Consider the following 18,241-nt stretch of genomic DNA (forward strand, 5'->3'; position numbering starts at 1 on the left):
AAAGGGGGTGTTTGATTTTTTTATTTTTTTGGGGTTTTGTTGTTCGACTATTCTAATATAACCTTTTCTTTCAGAAAAGTTTCTATTTTGTTGTCTCTTACCTTATCGAATTTAGCGAGTATATTTCCTTGAGTTTCCTTCTCTTTACTCTACACTTTTTACCTCAAGGTATTTTCTCCCTTACCATCGTTCGTAAACCCTTTTCTTCATTACCTTCGGGTATTCTTTAGTCAGTCTGCTTTCGGTGACTAGACCTTCAGCACCATCAGTGATTTCGGCTCGGTCTACTGTAGCCTTTACTGTATTGGTACCGAGTGGCTCCCTCGGTTTAGACTATGACTACTACATCGGCACCGACTGTTCAGTTGGCACAGACCTTGACCACGTCATCTCGGACATCTTACTCAGAATTGACGCCTTGGTTATTAATACCAATTTTGTCTGTTCCAGCTTTGGTACCGGCAACCATTTCTGCACCAATCTTTTTGTTAGTGCAGACCATGCCCTTGACACCAATCATTTCCTCAGTGCAGAAAGCCATATTCCATTCTCTCTCGACACTGTTGTTCTCAGTGCGGACTGGACAGGTGGGCACTGAGCTTGTCTCTTCTCTCGACAGTCCTGTTTCTCCCTCAGCTGTCTCCGTGAGGTCCACTAGAAGCCTTTCTGAAGACGACGTGTTGCGTCTTGTGGATCAAGTGCTTCTGGCCAGAGGTAGTCCGACCCCCCCCCCCAGGACCTATTCTTCCTTGGGAGGGGATCACGTATCGCCAAAGGCCCCTTCTTATTCTCCTTCTTCATTGCCTTTGACGTCCCTTGATATAGCACAGTCTTTCCCCTCTACTGCCCCCTTTATGGACCTCACTAAGGAAACGCAGTTGCCTTCGTGGCAGGAGAGTTTTGCTACGACTCAGGATGATAGTTGTGACAAGCGTAATTTGTTGTTTCACAGCCATCCGGGGACTCCAGGTTGGCAGGCTGAGCCACTTAGGTGAGGGGTGACCCCTGTCCTGCACACTCACCCCTCTTCAGGTGGACCAGCCTTCCAACTGATGGAGAAGGCTCTGGCTTCTACTGGCTATACTGTGCTGTCTATCTCCCCGCCCTCCTCTGGACTGCTATGTTCACAAGTTGCACTTAGCTGACACCGGGTGCAAGTGCCTCAGGACATATTCCCACAGGAAACCCTCTTTCCGTTGACTTCCCCAGCTTCCCCCTCTGAGGAAGTTCACTGGAAATGTTTGTGCACGAGGAAGCACATGGACTCCACAGAGGAGTCCCTTACTGTAGACACAGACTTTGATGATGGGGAAGGATCCCCTTGATCACCCTCTGAGGTATCCTTTGGTGATATCCTTGAAATCCTTAAACAGAGAGGTGACTGGCTCATAGGTTCATAGGTTGGTACTAGGCTATCAGCCTTAGGGCCTATACAAGCCTCGCCATAACAATTCCCCGGCTATTTCTTCCCACATTATTTACTTTCCTGGACCCCTGTCTAGCAGGGCAACTGACATGATCCCTCGGGTGAATTTCCTTTCTCCCATCCAATTGTCACGGTTCCTCTTGAAGAGGTCGAAAGAGACACTCTGCTTGACATGTATGGGCAATCTATTCCAGAGTCTGGGGAGTTTCTGGGTCAGGAACCTATCCCTCCAGCATGTTTTGTTTATTGTGATAACAAGGTTTAGATCCCTGGAGCGTGTAGCTCTGAGGGATTGGGATTTCTTTAAGTGTAGCATGTCCAACAGCTCTGGGTTTGACATGGCCTTGTATGTTAAGCAGAGATCGCCTCTGAGTAGACGATATGCGACAGAGTATAGCTGGAGTTTTACATGGTCAGTGTAGGGCATCTGCTTTAGGCCTGTGATTCTTTTAGTGAGGTATTTCTGAGGCCTTTCCAGTTGTTGCAGATGTCTTGAGAGGTACATACCAAATGGGGCGTTGTATTCTATAATGGGTCTAATGAGGGATGAGTACAGTGGGACAATGACCTCCTTCTTTCTGGATGAAAAGCCCTTTGTGATGAGGTGTGCCACATAGAAGGATTTCCTGACTGTTGTGGCGATGTGGTTATCGAAGGTGAGACCACTGTCCACCTGTGTCCCTAAGTCACTTATCACACTTTCTGTGTTTAGTGTACTGCCACATATATGGTAATTCATGGATACATGTTTTTTCCCAAAGGGGATAACAATACATTTCTTGGCATTGAGCTTGAGCCCATGGCTCTGGCACCAAGCATCTGTTTCTATAAGGCCCTTTTGTAGAGTATCCACATCATTTGGGGATTCAATAATGGCTCCCAGTTTGCAGTCATCTGCAAACTTTGTTAGCCAGAGTCCCTTAGTGTTGACCTGTACTTCAGAGAAGTAGATGCCAAACAAGAGCGGCCCCAGGACTGAACCCTGAGGTACTCCACTTGTCACTTGTCTGGAGCTGGATTTGGAGTCGGCTACTTTTACAGTGTGGGTTCTATTAGTAAGCCATTTAGCAACCCATTGGGTGACATAGGGATTAATGCCCAACTTTATCTATGATTCCAGAGTGGGGGATGGTGTCAAAGGCCTTGGCAAGGTCTAGATAGGCTGTGTGGACCACCTTACCCTTGTCCATGGCTCTGGATACTGATTCAAAGAAGTCAATCAGGTTCAGGAGACGAGATCGGCCCTTCACAAACCCAAACTGGGTGGGGTCCAGTGTTTGAAGGTTGCCAATGTCTTTGTTTATAAGTTCCATGATAATACGCTCCATGGCCTTGCAGATAAGGCTTGTCAGACTGATGGGACTGTAGTTTCCGGGATCCAAGGTGGATCCCCCCCTTGTGGATTGGGATAACTGCAGCTCTGCGCCACTCAGTGGGCACGAAACCTGAGGTGAGGCTATGATTAAACATGACACTTAGGTGAGGTGCCAGTTCATATTGTAGTTCATGTAGTACACACCCCTTGATGTCATCTGGTCCCATGGATGCTGTATTCTTGGCTTTAGAGAGTGCGTTTTGTAACTGTGTGGCCGTTATTACTGGAATTTGGCAATCTTCCGGTATTGAGATGGGCCATTTAGAGGGTGAGAGGGGGGTGAAGTTGGCACTGAATCGATCTGCCAGGATATTGGCAATATCCTTTGGATCAGTATATTTAATGCCATTCTGTTTTAGCTCAGAGCAGATCTGAGCATTGCCATTTAGATTCTTGACATTGTTATAGAATGCTTTGTGGTTGTCTTTGGAATCTTTGGCAATTTTATTTTCGTAACTAGCTTTGGAGGATTTTATGAGGCGTCTCAGTTTCTTACTGAGGCTAGTAAGGAGTTTTTGCATCCTGGGATTTTCCTCTTTCTGCAAAAGTTTCTTCCTTTGTTGTAAAGTTTGTTTATGGCAGGGGACCACCAGATTGGCTTCCTTTTTTTGGATAAGAGCATTTTGGTTCTATTTGGGATGGCACGATTCATGCATGAGTGGATGTGCTCACAGTGCCTTAGTGTAGGATTCAGCAGTTGAACTTTCAGTTCCTGTCTGCATGGGTGTTATGAAGTTTGTCACTTCTGACTTGAGTAGCATGAAGTTGGCTTTGGAGAAGTTTTATGGTGGTTTCTTTACTGGGGGTGGGGTGGGATGTGGATGTTAAGGGTGATTAGCTTATGGTCAGACCTGACTAACGAGGGGTGACCATAGGTATGGAGCATTGATTTCCCATGTTGGTAATGACCAGGTCTAGGATATTGGAGCCCTGGTGGGACTATGGATTAGTTGATCCAGGGCATTGGAATTTATGAATTCCAAGAACCGCTGCAAAGGTGTTGGGACATGAGTAGTTTTCCCAGTTAATGGCAGGGTAGTTAAAATCACCCAGTATTAGGGTGTTTGGTTCTATCTTAATATTTTCCAGTATGTTTAGAAAGGTGTAGTGAGAATCTTGGGGTATGGTGGGGGATCTGTAGCAAGCTACAATTTGGATTGCAGTCTTACCTAGTGTTAGTTGCACTTGGAGAATTTCAGACACATTGTGTTGGCCAACTAGCCTGGTGGTGTGAATATCCTTGGTGAATATTGACACTCCTCCACCTTTAGTGTTTCGGTCCTGGTTTGGTGGCCTTCTAATCTGACCTCTGAGGAGTCTGTGTTCCTGCAGGCTTTTCGCACCCAGCCCCCTACCTCCTGGGTTATTCCACCTGCCGATTAACTGGTCCGGCTCATCGTGCAGCATGCGTAGAAGGATTCTGACACTGTTGAGGCTATTTCCCGGAGGCCAGATAAGATTTTGTCCGCTCCTGCTTTGGATCCCCATTGGTCTAAATGTCTTCCTGTCGATGCTCTGGTGGTGGCGGTCACATCCAAAAAGGATCTGGCGGAAGAAGAAAGCCAGATTGTCCATCCGCCCATCAGAGAGTCCCGGACCCTGGACTGGATAGGGAAGTGTACCTTTTCATCAGCAGCCTTTGCTATCAGGTCCCTGAATTATATGGTACACTTTACCAGGCTTCAAAGGGATCTAATTTCCGAGCTCTCTGTATCCTTGGGTGGTGCCGTGTCCATGACAAAGTGGCCTCTTTGCTGCCCACCATAGAGTCAATATCTAAACTCCTCCATGCGACTGATATCTCACACATTAGAAGGCGCAGCTAGAGTGGCGGGTTCAGCTTTGTTCTTGTGATGGCAAGCCTGGATGTGCTTGTGCAGTTTCGCGGAACCCTTTAAGGCTTCCTTTTTTAATGCTCCCATTGAAGCCTCTTCGTTGTTTGGACCCAAAGTTAAAAGCACACTGGCCAGATTTGAACAGGACGGTAAGACCCTTTATGCCGTAGGTGTCCGTTATTCTTCCCCTGAATGTGCTTTCTCTTGAAACCAAAAGAGTGGGACGATATGGTTCATGATGTCTCGGTGTCCTTTCCTTGACGGACCGAGTTCTCCCGTAGAGGCAGAGGGTGAAACTCACAGGGAAGACTCCCCTTTCGGGGCAGAGGGGATCCGTGTAACCAGGTTTCCAGGGACTCTTTTCCAGGCCAATCCTACCAGCGCTCCTGAAGAGCGTCCCAACTCCTTTCCTCTTGATGTGGTTGGAGGTCATTTCTCCTTGTACCCTTCTGCCTGGCTAACCATCACCAATGATTCTTGGGTATAAAGCATTATAACCAGAGGTTATTATATCCCCTTCGATCTTTGCCCTGTCCCTTCATAAAACCTACCCGACGTTCCACCCAGTCAAAGGGAAGAAGCAGCACTAGAGATAGAAAAGCTGCTAAGAAAGAGAGTCATCCAAATAGTTCCTCCAGACCAGATAGGATCCAGATTCTACTCAACTATTTTTGGTGCCAAAGAAAACCGGGAACTGGAGATTTAATTTTGGATCTCAGTGCATTGAACAAGTTTGTAAGAGTACAAAAATTCCGGATGGTCACAATACAGTCTATCCTCCCGCTTTTGGAAAAAGATGATTAGATGTGCTCTATATACATTCAAGATGCGTACTACCACATAAAAGTGGACAGGCCATCAAGAAGATTTCTGCGCTTCCGTGCGGGAGCCAGTCTCTACCAGTTCAGAGTACTGCCCTTCAGACTCTCTACAGCCCCCAGAGTGTTCACAAAGTGCATGGCAGTCGTCAAAGCTCACTTGCGACTACAAGGATTTCAGGTTTTTCCATACCTAGATGACTGGCTCATCTCCGCTCCCACCAGACATCTATTGGAAGAAGCCTTGGCATATTCTCTCCTCGCTGCACAAAGGCTAGGCATAACCATAAACTGGCAAAACCCAGTCTCACCCCTTCTCAGTCCACAGAATTCATAGGGGTTATCTTGGTTACAAAGAATTGCAGAGCATGCATTCCAGAGCACAGAATTCTAAGGATAACGCAACAACTGATCCCAGTCCTTTAAGGGAGAAATCCACAGCTCACTCTGTCCTACAGCTGTTGGGTTCCATGGTAGCCTCCATCACCATTGTCCCCCTGGCCAGGTTTCATATGAGTCTTCTACACTGGCTACTGCTTAACCAATGGTATCCTTTTCAGCATTCTCTTTCAGCCAAGATTTGAGTAACCCACAGGTGCAAACATGATTTAAATTGGTGGATGACCCACAACCCGTCACAATGGTCTCCCACCAGCAGCCTAAGGCTACAGTGAACACGGACGCCTCCCTGATGGGGTGGGGGGGCTATGTCAGGGACAGACAGTCCAAGGCACTTGGTCCAAATTGGAAGCCCAGCTGCATATAAATGTTCTAGAGCTGAGGGGCGGTGCTTCTGGCATTGCAAGCATTCCATCCCCTGCTGCTGTCTGGGATGATTTCATTACAATTGGACAACATGGCGGTGGTCTGGTTACATCAACAAACAAGGTGGAACCAAATCTTTACCCCTTTTGTCAAGATGCCATGATGATATGGCAATGGGCAATGGCTACCAACCGTTTTCTTCTAGCAACGCACATTCCCGGCAGTTCCAGCGTGGTAGCTGACAGACTCGGCAGGTGCATTCTACAACCTCACGAGTGGTCCCTGAATCTCTTGATAGCGGCGGAGATCTTCCACCGCTGTGGCCGTCCTTGCTGTGACCTCTTTGCACCCCCAACCAACTACAAATGCAGCAACTACTTCGCCCTGATTCCCCCTCCTGGACCGTCACCCAGGGACCCTCTAGTCTACGATTGGCCCTCGGGTCTTCTTTATGCATTCCCACCCCTGCCCCTCATTCCCCAGTTTCTGAAGAAAGCCTGTCGGTTGAAAAGCAAGGTGATCTTCATAGCACCATATTGGCCTTGCCAGATTTTGTTCCCCTTCCTTTGGCCTCACCTGCTAGATCAGCCATGGATTCTCCATCCAACCCCGCGCTTGATCTCGCATCTGCACAACCTGATTCATCCCAACTTGGACAGCCTGAAGCTCACAGCTTGGCTCCTCCAATTTCCCTGATTACCAGGCAGAATGATCTTTCTTTACCAGTACAGGACATTCTTATTGCATCTCATGAGTCTTTCCACTAGAATTACTTATCTAGGCAAGTGGAAAAGATTTACCTGTTGGCTGAAAGGAAAACAGGATGATCCCTTCTCAGCACCGGTGTCGATAATACTAGAGTATCTGGCCGACCTATTTCATTCAGGTGCATTAACCTCTACCATAAGAGTTCATTTGGCTGCAATATCTAATTTCCATGAGGGTGTCCAAGACTCTTATGTCACACAAATTATACAAGACCTTCATAAAAGGTGTGAATCATCTGAAGTCCCCTTTTAGAGAACCTATTCAACCATGGGACCTGTCATTAGTTCTACAAGCTCAGACAATGCCACCCTTCGAACCAGCTTCTTCTTGCAACCTCAAATATTTGTCATGGAAAACCTTGTTTTTGGTTGCCATTTCTTCTGCCAGATGTATCTCTGAGCTTCAAGCCTTATGCATCAAAAGTCCATACTTGATTTTTCATAGAGATAGTGTCTTTGAGAACTAATCCTTCATTTCTGCCAAAAGTGATCTCTGAAATGTCCATTAATCAAACCATCGAATTGCCAGTTTTCTTTCCCAATCATTCAAACAAAGCAGAGTATTGCCTACATACCGTAGATATTCACAGGCAAATTCACTTCTACTTGAACAGGACTAAGACCTTTCGTAAATCAGACCAGTTATTTTTGGCCTATTCTGGACCTAGATTAGTATGTGCTGTTGCTAAGGTCACATTGGCTAGATGGTTGAAAGACTGTGTGACCTTCATTTATACACAAAGTAATATCCCATTGCCTACTACCATAAAGGCTCATTCGACAAGGTCGGTGGCAACTTCTGCTGCCTTCCATGTCAGAGCTTCTTTACATGACATCTGTGCAGCTGCAACTTGGGCCTCATACATTCATCAGTCATTACAAATTGGATTTGGCCTCCAGGGGAAGAGCATCTTTTGGTTCTGTGGTGCTCAGGAATGTCGTTCCATGAGAGCCTCCCAGGAATAGAGGTGGCTGTGGACTCTCTCCCATACGTAAGGAATGAACGAGGATAAACAATATCAGGTAAAGAAGTTATGTCTTACCATCACGTTCCATCTGTATTGTTGGTCCTCGTTCAGTCATTACGACCCTCCCTCCTTCCTCCTCCTGTGGCTTCTAGTGGATCTCACCATCCGGATCTTTTAGGTCATTTGACCAGAGGTAGCCCCTACCTTCTTTTGACTTACAAACTCAATCTGAGGTAACAGGGAGAGGGGAATTCTGGGTAAGAGTTTTGCTCAAGAGTTTGTAGCTGACGTGAGCTTGGAAGATGGGCCGGCTTAGTTCCGAGGTCGGAACCAATACCCATACGTAATGACTGAACGAGGATCAACAATACAGATGGAACGTTAAGGTAAGACTTAACTTCTTTGTCTGTGCACCTTACTATATGTTACCAAGTTCGGAAGTAGTGCTGTGAACATAAAATAAGTGAAAGTTGCTTATTTTCATTGTAGGCCATTAACATTTGGTATTTACCAATGGCTAGTCTGTAAGACGTTGTTAACCAGGCATTTTTTGCTGTTTTTGAAAGTCAGATGATTGCAGTTTGTTAGCTTGCTTATTCATACTCGCAGTACAGTAGAAATTCTCACAAATGTTTAAACTCTACAAGTTCAGGAAAAGAAACAAGACACAATTCAGATTTATAAAGGTACAGCCGGAAAGTTTCAAACTGCATCTGACCTAGAGGCCTGGAAAAGTCATAAGTCTGTGAAATGGTATTTGGACTGAAAATGCTGCTTTGATTATGTATGCAGAAATGAATGTCAGAGGCTGTGTAAACATGCAGAACTTATGTTCAAGTTTAACTTTTGGTATAAAATCATTCTTTGAGCCTAGCTTTCTGATTCCTGTGTCATTGATGTTTACAGGTAACGATAGTTGGTGATTCTTTAATGTGCCTGATCTTGCATGATAAGAGTAGTGCTACAGTAATAGGCATATGGGAAGTGCACAAAACTGATGTAATTTTCATTCATTCCTCAACTGTGGTTTCGGATTTTACCTTTGGATCCAACTCAGCCATTTCTTTCAGCTTCTGGAACACTAAAACTTAAGCTCCTCCCTTACCCTTAATGTCCTAACCTAATCTTGTTTGCCACCTTAACGTACAGACATGGTCACTGTATACTCTCGAGTATAGCAACTTTTTTCTTGTGAGTTGAAGTCTTACATTATAACTCTATAATTGTATAAATTTTCTTCATTCTAATATTTATAATTTTATAATGCTTCCTTCCTTTTACCACTTAACTTGTGTAATTCTTTTTTACCATTGTTGGTATTCCCTCCTTTACATAATTTTTAGTACATCTTTAATTACCATTGTTGGTAATTTTTCCCATTTTCCCCTTTCTACTGTTATTTATTCAAAAAAAAAAAAGAAAACTTTGCTCATCTTCGTTTTCTATAGTAGTAGTGTATAGTCTTAAAATGTCTGATAAGCCTTTAGGGTTTAAAAATGTACAGACTGTGGTCATAAAATTCTATCAGATGCACATTCCAAATGCTGCTTATATTGTTTAGGCCCAGCGTATCTTAACTCTAATTATGACATTTGCAAGGCTTTTAACCCTAGAGCCTTGATTGATATGAAAAATTAATCCTAAGAAGTTTGCTCCCTTCCAAATCTGCTTCAACATAATCTGGGGCTCAAAACACAAGAAATCTGACAAAAAGCATTCAAGAAATTGTTCCCTGGATCCAACCACTTCTTCGGCTCAGTGTTCGAAACCTCCATGTATAGTCTCTAAAACTTCAGATCCGACCCCTTCATAGTACTACTCCCCTGTTATTGGCTGTTTCTCTGATCCAACCATTGGTTTTAGAGCCATCAGATCTGTAGCTTTCAGAGCTGTCCACATTGCATCTGAAGATACTGGTATCTTTGACTCCAGTGGCATCTCTGAGTGGACTGGCTTCAAGTACTTTGGAGCTGGATGACTCTGTTAGAGCTGTAGTGTCTACAGTGGATCCGGGCTGTTGAAGTTGAATCCAGAGCTGTCGGAGCCGTCTTTGTCCCTCACATCTAAAGCACTAGATAGCTCAGCTCAAACTGCCTCCTCAAGTAGTCTGCCTTCAGGACTGAGGGAGCCTGTAGTCCATAAGCATGTCTTCTCAGAGCAGTCCGTCTCCCTCTCTCCGAGGCTTCCTACGTTCGAGGTATTGGAGAAAACTTTGTGTTCCTAGAGTTCGGACTTCTCTTCCCTCTTTGGCTCTGACTACCCAACCCCATTTGTCTCTGTATCTAGAGGCTCAACAAACTATGCCTCTGGGGCAGCCAGTCCACTTTAATCATCAGTGTACCCAGCAGGGTATACTAATTTCTTCCGATACTTCTCCAGAGCATTCCATTAAAGAAGTTCCCATGAACAAAAAGTGCAAAAGAAGGCACTTGAACTCTCCACATGGGTCTGTCACAGAAGATACTGACTTTGATGAGGGGGAAAGGTCCCCAAGATCACCACCTAGTGACATCTTATTTGGAGACATCCTAGAACTCCTAAAGCAAAGGGGTGGTTGGTGTCCTGACAACCATTCCTAAGAGGAGTCTGTACTCCTGGAGGCTTTTGGAGCTGGCCCATCTACCTCCTTGATGACACCGCCTGCCAATGAGTTCATTGATTTGGTCCCTCAGTGGGTGTAGAAGGAGCCTGACATCATCAAGCCTATCCCCAAGAGACCAGATAGGATCCTGGCACCACCAAAGGACAGAGAATATTGGACCAAGGGAGTACCAGTTGATGCCATGGTTGTAGTAGCAGCCATGAAGACGGAACTAGTGGAACAAAGTTCCTTTATCCACCACCCTAACAGGGAAGTCTAGGGAGCTAGACAAATTTGGGAAGTATGTCTATGCTTCAGCAACCTTTGCCCTTCAGTCACTGAATAATTTGGCTCACTTCACGAGACTCCAGAGGGATTTCATTAAAGAACTTGCCAAATCCTTGTCTGGGACCATTTCTTCCAAGGTAGAGAGTACTGTAGTCTCACAGCTGGCTACCATTCTGTCCATTTCAAACTCATCCATGAGGCTGATCTCCCACACAGCTGATGGTACCTCACGGGTGGCGAGTTTAGGGATTTCCATCAGGAGACCTGCCTGGATGCACTTTTGTGACTTTCCGGAACCCTTCAAATCTTCCTTTGTCAGTGCTTCCTTTGACGGAAGCTCCTTATTTGGCCCTACAAGTTAAAAGTCACACACTAAGCATGAACAGGAAGGAAAAATCCTGTCTGCTGTGGGCATACATTTTTTCACCCCTCAACGGATCGTTTTTTCTAGGAACCAATGAGGTGGATGGAAAATGTGGTTCAGAAAAATCCCAGGTCCACATGGAGACAATTCCCCCAGACAGAGGTGGTTTGCATAACCAGAGATCTAGAGATACTTTCTCTGACGGATCCTATCAGCACTCCTGAAAGGAGACCAGAGTGTCCATCTCTAGAGGCGATCATGAGGTTGTTTATTCCTGCAATAGAGAGCCTAGCTAGAAATTAAAAGATTCATGGGTGCAAAGGATAGTATTCAAAGGTTATATAATACCATTTTCCATCCACCCCACTAGTAGTAAACAAAATCCTCGATGTTCCACCCAGTCAGAGGGAAGCAGCAGCACTGGAAATAATCAAGCTGCTACAAAAAAAAAAGTCATACAAGAAGTGCCCCGACCAGAAAGAGTCCGGAACTTGCTCAAGATTCTCTTTTAATGCCAGAAAAAATGGGGAACTGGAGACAGGTTTTGGATTTCAGCAATCTGAATAAGTTAGTTCAGTACACAAAGTTCTGGGTAGTCCTGGTTCAGTCCATTCTGCGTTTTCTGCGCAAGGACGACTGGATATGCTCAGTAGATCTTCAGGATGCGTACTATCCTATCAGAATAAGCAGATGATCCAGGAGATATCTATGCTTCCGGCTGGGAGTCCGTCATTACCAATTCAGAGCTCTGCCCTTTGGTCTCACCTCAGCACCCAGGGTATTTGCCAAGTGTATGACAGTAGTGGCAGCTCACTTGAGACTGCAGGAATTCTAGGTGTTTCTGTATCTAGAAGACTGGCTCATAACTGCTCTGACTAGGCATTATCTGATTATAGCTCGAGATTACACTCCAGTTATTCTCCCACCTGTGGATTTCAGTCAGTCACAACAAATGTCTTCTTGAACCAGCTCAGATATTGGAATTCATTGGTGTTTCAATCAGCCTCTCTCAAGAGTTTAGACTATTCAGTTCCAGGTCAGAAAGATCAATTAAAGGCCTTTTATTTCAGCTCGTCTGATCCTTTAAGCTTTGGGATCATGTCAGTGGCAGTCATCCTGGTACCAGTGACAAAGTACCATTTGAGGATTCTTCAGTGGACATTGGCATCTCAGTAGTTCATTCTCTGCCAGCCTTTATCCAGTCAGATCAAAATAACACAAGCTTGCAAAAAATTATCTTCTATGGTGGATATACTCTAGTCAAGTACAAGAAGGTCATCTGGTTGTTCTTCCCTAACCCAAAGCCATGGTGAACACAGATGCCTGTCAGATTGGGGGGGGGGGCACTTCTTGGGAAAGACTGTCCAAGGCACTTGGTACCCCGAAGAGGCCGACACTCATATCAGTGTCATGGAAATGAGAACTGTCCTCTTAGCATTGCAGGCCTTTCAAGATACTCTCCCCACCTGGATTGTTGCAATCCAGAGGGGCAATATGTCAGTGGTCTGGTACATCAACAAGCAAGGGGGAACCAGATCTTACCCCCTGTATCGTAAAGCTGTGAGATTGTAGCAATGGGGAATCTCCTCCAGTCGATTTCTGATAACAAGGCACATTACGGAGAAATCCAAAATGACTGTGGACAAGTTAATTAGGTCTTAGGTCCATTTTACTGCCTCAAGAGTGGTCCCCTCAATATGAAGGTTGCAGAAAGCATTTTCTGTCAATGGGGACAGCCATGCAGCAGTCTGTTTGCATCTCCCCTCAACAAGTGCAGTAAGTTCATTGCTATCATCCCCCCCCACTGGGGGAGTCACCAAGGGACACTCCTACTTCATGATTGCCCCCCCCCATCTCCTTTACTCCTAACCCCTTTATCTCCAATTCCCAAATTTCTTCAGAAAGTGTCTTGATTGAAGAGTACAGTCATCTTCTTTGCCCCTTACTGGCCTTCTCAGATTTGTTTTCCCTTTCCTTGGCCTCCTCTACTTAATCCTCCATGCATTTTGGATCCAATTCCAGGTCTATTGTCTCATCTGACAGACATGACACATCCAGACATTCCAGAACGAAAACTGACCACATGGTTTCCATTTATTGCTAGACAGCCCAGGCTCTCCTCCCCTGTCCATCACATTCTTTTACCATCCCACAAAGCTTCCACTAGGAAACTTTACAGAAGTAAATGGAAGAATTTTGATTTGGGCGCAACAAAAAGATCTTGACCCCTTTTCAGCACCGGTTCCTTAATTTTGTAGCTACAGTTTTCACTGAAGGAGCTAGCTCTTCTATTGCAAAGGTCTGACTAGCTATCTGTAATTTTCATATAGGAATAAATAACTCCTCTTTAGCATCCTTCGAACTTTGTAAATCCTTTCTAAGGGAACTTTTCTACCAAGACCCCCATTAAAAGATCCCACATCTCCTTGGAGTTTGAACATTGTTTTACAGTCTGTAACTCAATCCCCATTTGAACCATCAGCTAAGTGCAAAATAAAAATTCCTGACCTGGAAAACTTATCTTTTTAGTGGCCATTGCCATGTGCTAGAAGTGTATCATAATTACAGGCCCTGTCATCCAAACCTCCTTATTTGATTTTTCATAAGGATGGAGTTCCTTATGGATCAGTCCAATATTAATTGAACTGTCAACCTTCCAGTCTTCTTTCCAAATTTCTGAAATAAAGGAAGGGTATATGTTATACCATTTGGATGTTCACAAGCTATCACGATTCTGTCTTCATAGAACCAAAAATTTCAGGAAGTCAGAACAATTATTTGTCTCCTTTTCAGAATACAAATTAGGCAAACCAGTTAATAAAATGACTTTAGCCAAATGGTTAGCTGATGGACTGTATTACTTTTATTTACGAATAGTCGGGCATTTCTTTAGCAAAACCACCAAAAGCACATTCCACCAGATCTGTGGCAACTTCTTCAGCCTTTTTATCCGGATCTTCATTGGATGATTTGTGCAGCCACAACTTGCGCTAATCCTTATACCTTTATTGATCATTACAAAATTGGATCTGGTATCTAGGGGAAGAGCAGCTTTTGGTTCAGTGGTACTCAGGAATATCCTTCCTTAGAGTTCTCCTGAAATTTAGGTAGCTGGGGCTGTCCCAACAGCTGAGGAATGAATGAAAAAGACAACATCAGATAAAGTTATGTACTCACTAATAACGTTCTATCTGTGTTGTCCATTTTCATTCTTCAACTTCCCTCCCTTCAACCCTCTCCTTGTTTGACTTTTGCAAGAATCGAAATATGCAGGAGGAACTACTGTTCCTTTGTTTGAGTTTCAGATTCTGTTGATTATCATTTCTTAATGCTTACAGGTTTAAGGGGCAGCAAACAAGATCTGAGGTATGTTAGGATATGGCATTATGGATAAGGGAGGAGCTTGAGAATTTGTGTTCCACAATCTGGAAGAAGCGGCCAAGTCTGATCTAAACCCAACAGTTGAGGAAGAATGAAAATGGACAACGCAGATGAGACATTATAGTGAGGAGTTGTTTTTCTTTGGCTTTGAGCACATACCTTTTTATTTATGACTTGTCAGATATGGCTTGCTTTTGAGATGTGTGCAAAGTAATTTCCTGAATGCCAGACATGGTCAAATTTCCCATTATATTTCCAGTTGCTGAAATTCAGTTAAGGCAATACTGTTGTTGGTATTCAGAGAAGTCCATATATTCCCACAGTTCGGTGTATATATGTAAGGTGCATGCATAAGTTCCCAGCAGGATTTCCTTACTGAGTTTTAAATTCAGACTGCTGTCTCAGCCAGAACATTACTCTTCTATAGCTTTTTCCAAAAAAAAAAATTATGGGTTTGCTTCTTTATTTTGGACAAGAATTTGCACAGAAGTCAGCTCAGAATTTTGAACTGTCATGTCCAAATTGAGTAGTTTTAATTCACTGTTTTCTTCTTATAGTTGGAAGACCCCCTGGCAGCACTTCCTGTGTTTAAGAAGTATGACAGAAACAAGTGAGTGTGTTTGCGACAGAAATGAAAAATGTTTATGCTATCTTAAATGTTTTATTACTGCTTAAAGGGATTCTCAGACCTGTTTGGAAGTAATCCTGGTAAGTGCATATGCAGTAACACTTTATTGCAAAATATTATGTACACAGAGTAGTCCCAAATGCAGGTAGTGAGTCCATGGAAACCAGTACTGTGCACTAATCCCTCTTTCCAGAATGGTAACTGTTGGTAAATCACCCCTTTTTTTTCCCTTGTTCCCACAGAGATTGATCATGTATTAGTGTAATCCATTTTAAGAGGGCCATCTTCCCAGCTTTGGAATTTGCATAACTTTGCACCACTTTGTCTGGTTTGCTGATTGCACTATAGGTTATTCCTGGGCAAAGGTAACCAAGCTGCCTGTGAGAGATGGCAGGCAATTTAATAATTTCCTTGAAGAGTTTAGTCTAGCAGACATTTCTTGTCCGGAAGTGTTCTAAAGAAGGAAACAAATTATGTTGTGGTTCTGTGGCCCTGGATTCACGTTTAGTTATATATTTTATACTTAAAGTAGTTTCGCACTCTCTCTGTCTAGTTGGCAATTATAGTATGTTTACAGTATTCCTTTGCTTAATCCCAGAGCCTCTTTGTAAGGCAACATATTTGTGGAAATGTGCTAAAATAATTGCAGTGTTACCACAGAATTTTCACTTGTGTGAATTTTCAGAGTTTAATGATGTCCGTTTAGATGCAGTTTGCTCATGCAGGTTCTAGATCACTCTTCTTAGGAGATGTGGGTCGAATTCTGTTAGTTACCAGAATTTAATATTAGAGTGTATAAGCTCTGTATAGGTGTGTGAAATTTTTGATTTTGAGGTGGTTGTAGAAGAATGATGAAATAAAAAGAGGCTTATCTTAAGTAATCTCTGGGCATTGTTCAGAGGCATTAGGATCGTTTGGCAGATGATGTTTTTTCCTGGTTGTCATCTTTTCCCTTTTCCTATAGCATCACCTCTCTTGCCTTCAGTGAACAGCATTTGATTTGAAAGAAATGGCCTCAAGCTTTCTATTCAAAGTGAGCTTTGATTTGAATTTTGTATTGAACACTTTGTTGTCTTATTCTCTGTCACTTCTGTATGTTCATAGGTAGGTACTAGGCTATTGGCCCTAGGGCCTATATAAGCCTAGCCAAACGGTACCCTGGCTTTTGCCACCCAAGAAAATTATTTTCCGTGTGCCCCTGTCAAGCAGAGCCACAGAAGTGATCCCCGGGGTGAATTTCCTATCTCCCATCCAGTCGTCAAGATTTTTCTTGAAGAGTGCTAATGAGGAGCATTGTTTGATATAGATAGGTAGTTTGTTCCAGAGAATCTGAAGTCTCTGGGACAGGAATCTATCCCTCCAGCATGCTCTGTTTATTGTGGTGACAAGGTTTAGGTGCCTAGAGTGTGTAGCTCGGACGGATTGGGATTTCTTTATGTGGTGCATGTCCAACAGCTCTGGGTTTGACATAGCTTTGTATGTTGGGCAGAGATCGCCTCTGAGTAGGCGATATGCGACAGAGTAAAGCTGGAGTTTTTTGAGACTGTCTGCGTAGGGCATCTGTTTGAGGCCGGTAATCCTCTTTGTGAGGTGTTTCTGTGGCCTTTCCATTTGTTGTAGATGTCTTGTGAGGTATATACCAAAAGGGGGTTGTACTCTATAATGGGTCTAATGAGTGATGAGTAGAGGGGAACAATGAACTCTTTTTTTTTTCCTGGATGAGAAACCTTTTGTGATGTGTGCCACGTGGCGATGTGATTATCAAAGAAGAGACTACTGTCCACCTGTGTCCCAAGGACTCTTATCACACTTTCGGTGTTAAGTAGAATACCGCTTATGTGGTAGTTCATGGGTACAAAGTTTTTACCAAAAGGGATGACAATGTACTTTTTGGCATTGAGCTTGAGGACATAGCTTTGACACCAGGCATCCGTCTCCGTGAGGCCCTTTTGTAGGATGTCCACATTGTTAGGAGTTTTGATTATGGCTCATAGTTTGCAGTCATCTGCAAACTTTGTTAGCCAAAGTCCTTCTGTGTTAACCTGTACTTCAGATAAGTAGATAACAAACAGGAGAGGAACTAGGACTGAACCCTGTGGTACTCCACTTGTCACTGGTCTGAAGTTAGATTTAGAGTCTGCTACTTTAACAGTGTGGGTTCTGTCAGTGAGCCAGTTGGCATCCCATCGTGTAACATAGGGATTTATACCTAGTTTAGTGAGTTTGTCTATAATTCCATCATGGGGGATGGGGTCAAAAGCCTTGGCGAGATGTAGATAGGCTGTGTGAGCCACCTTACCCTCATCTATGGCTTTGGTGACCACTTCAAAGAAGTCTGTCAGGTTTAGGAGAGACAATCTGCCTTTTACAAACTCGAACTGGGTAGGGTCCAGAGTTTGGAGATTACCAATGTCATTGTTTATAAGTTCCATGATGATACGCTCCATAGCCTTGCAGACCAGGCTCGTCAGGCTAATGGGGTGGTAGTTCCCGGGGTCCATGGTGGCTCCCCCTTTGTGGAATGGGATAACCGTTGCTGAGCACCATTCAGTGGGCACAAAGCCTGAGGTGAGGCTATGATTGAACATGGTACTTAGGTGGGGTGACAGTTCGTTCTGTAGTTCATGTAGAACGCAGCCTGGGATGTTGTCAGGTCCCATGGATGCTGTGTTCTTGGCTTTGGAGAGTGTTTTTTTTTACCTGTGCAGCTGTGATTCCAGGTACTTTGCATTCTTCTGGTATAGAGATGGGCCCTATAGGGGATGAGAGAGGGGTAAAGTTAGCATTGAACCTGTCTGCCAGGATGTTGGCAATATCAGTTGGTTCTGTATATTTAGTGCCATTGTGCTGTAACTCACAGCAGATCTGAGTGTTATCATTGAGATTCTTGACATAGCTATAGAATGCTTTGTGGTTATCTTTAGAATCAGTGGAGATTTTGTTTTCGTAACTAGCTTTGGAGGATTTTGAGGGATCTCAGCTTCTTACTGAGGCTGACCACGGAGTTTCTCCAATCATGTGATTTTACTCTTTTTTTTTTTTTTT

The 18,241-nt window shown here is 44.0% G+C and overlaps 1 protein-coding gene across 2 annotated transcripts in view; it reads left to right on the forward strand.

Moving 5' to 3' along the window:
• Nucleotides 1–18,241, forward strand: part of NAA40 (N-alpha-acetyltransferase 40, NatD catalytic subunit) — a 771,384-nt gene that overhangs the window by 108,709 nt on the left and 644,434 nt on the right. For both annotated transcript variants that reach the window (XM_044075624.1, XM_044075625.1), the window contains exon 3: nucleotides 15,126–15,178. In XM_044075624.1, the coding sequence (XP_043931559.1) occupies nucleotides 15,126–15,178 (53 nt within the window). The remainder of the gene's footprint in view (nucleotides 1–15,125; nucleotides 15,179–18,241) is intronic.

This window comes from Protopterus annectens, chromosome 6.part1 (assembly GCF_019279795.1).
Source record: "Protopterus annectens isolate FY-2018-M chromosome 6.part1, PAN1.0, whole genome shotgun sequence".
In the NCBI taxonomy this organism is placed as follows: domain Eukaryota; kingdom Metazoa; phylum Chordata; order Ceratodontiformes; family Protopteridae; genus Protopterus; species Protopterus annectens.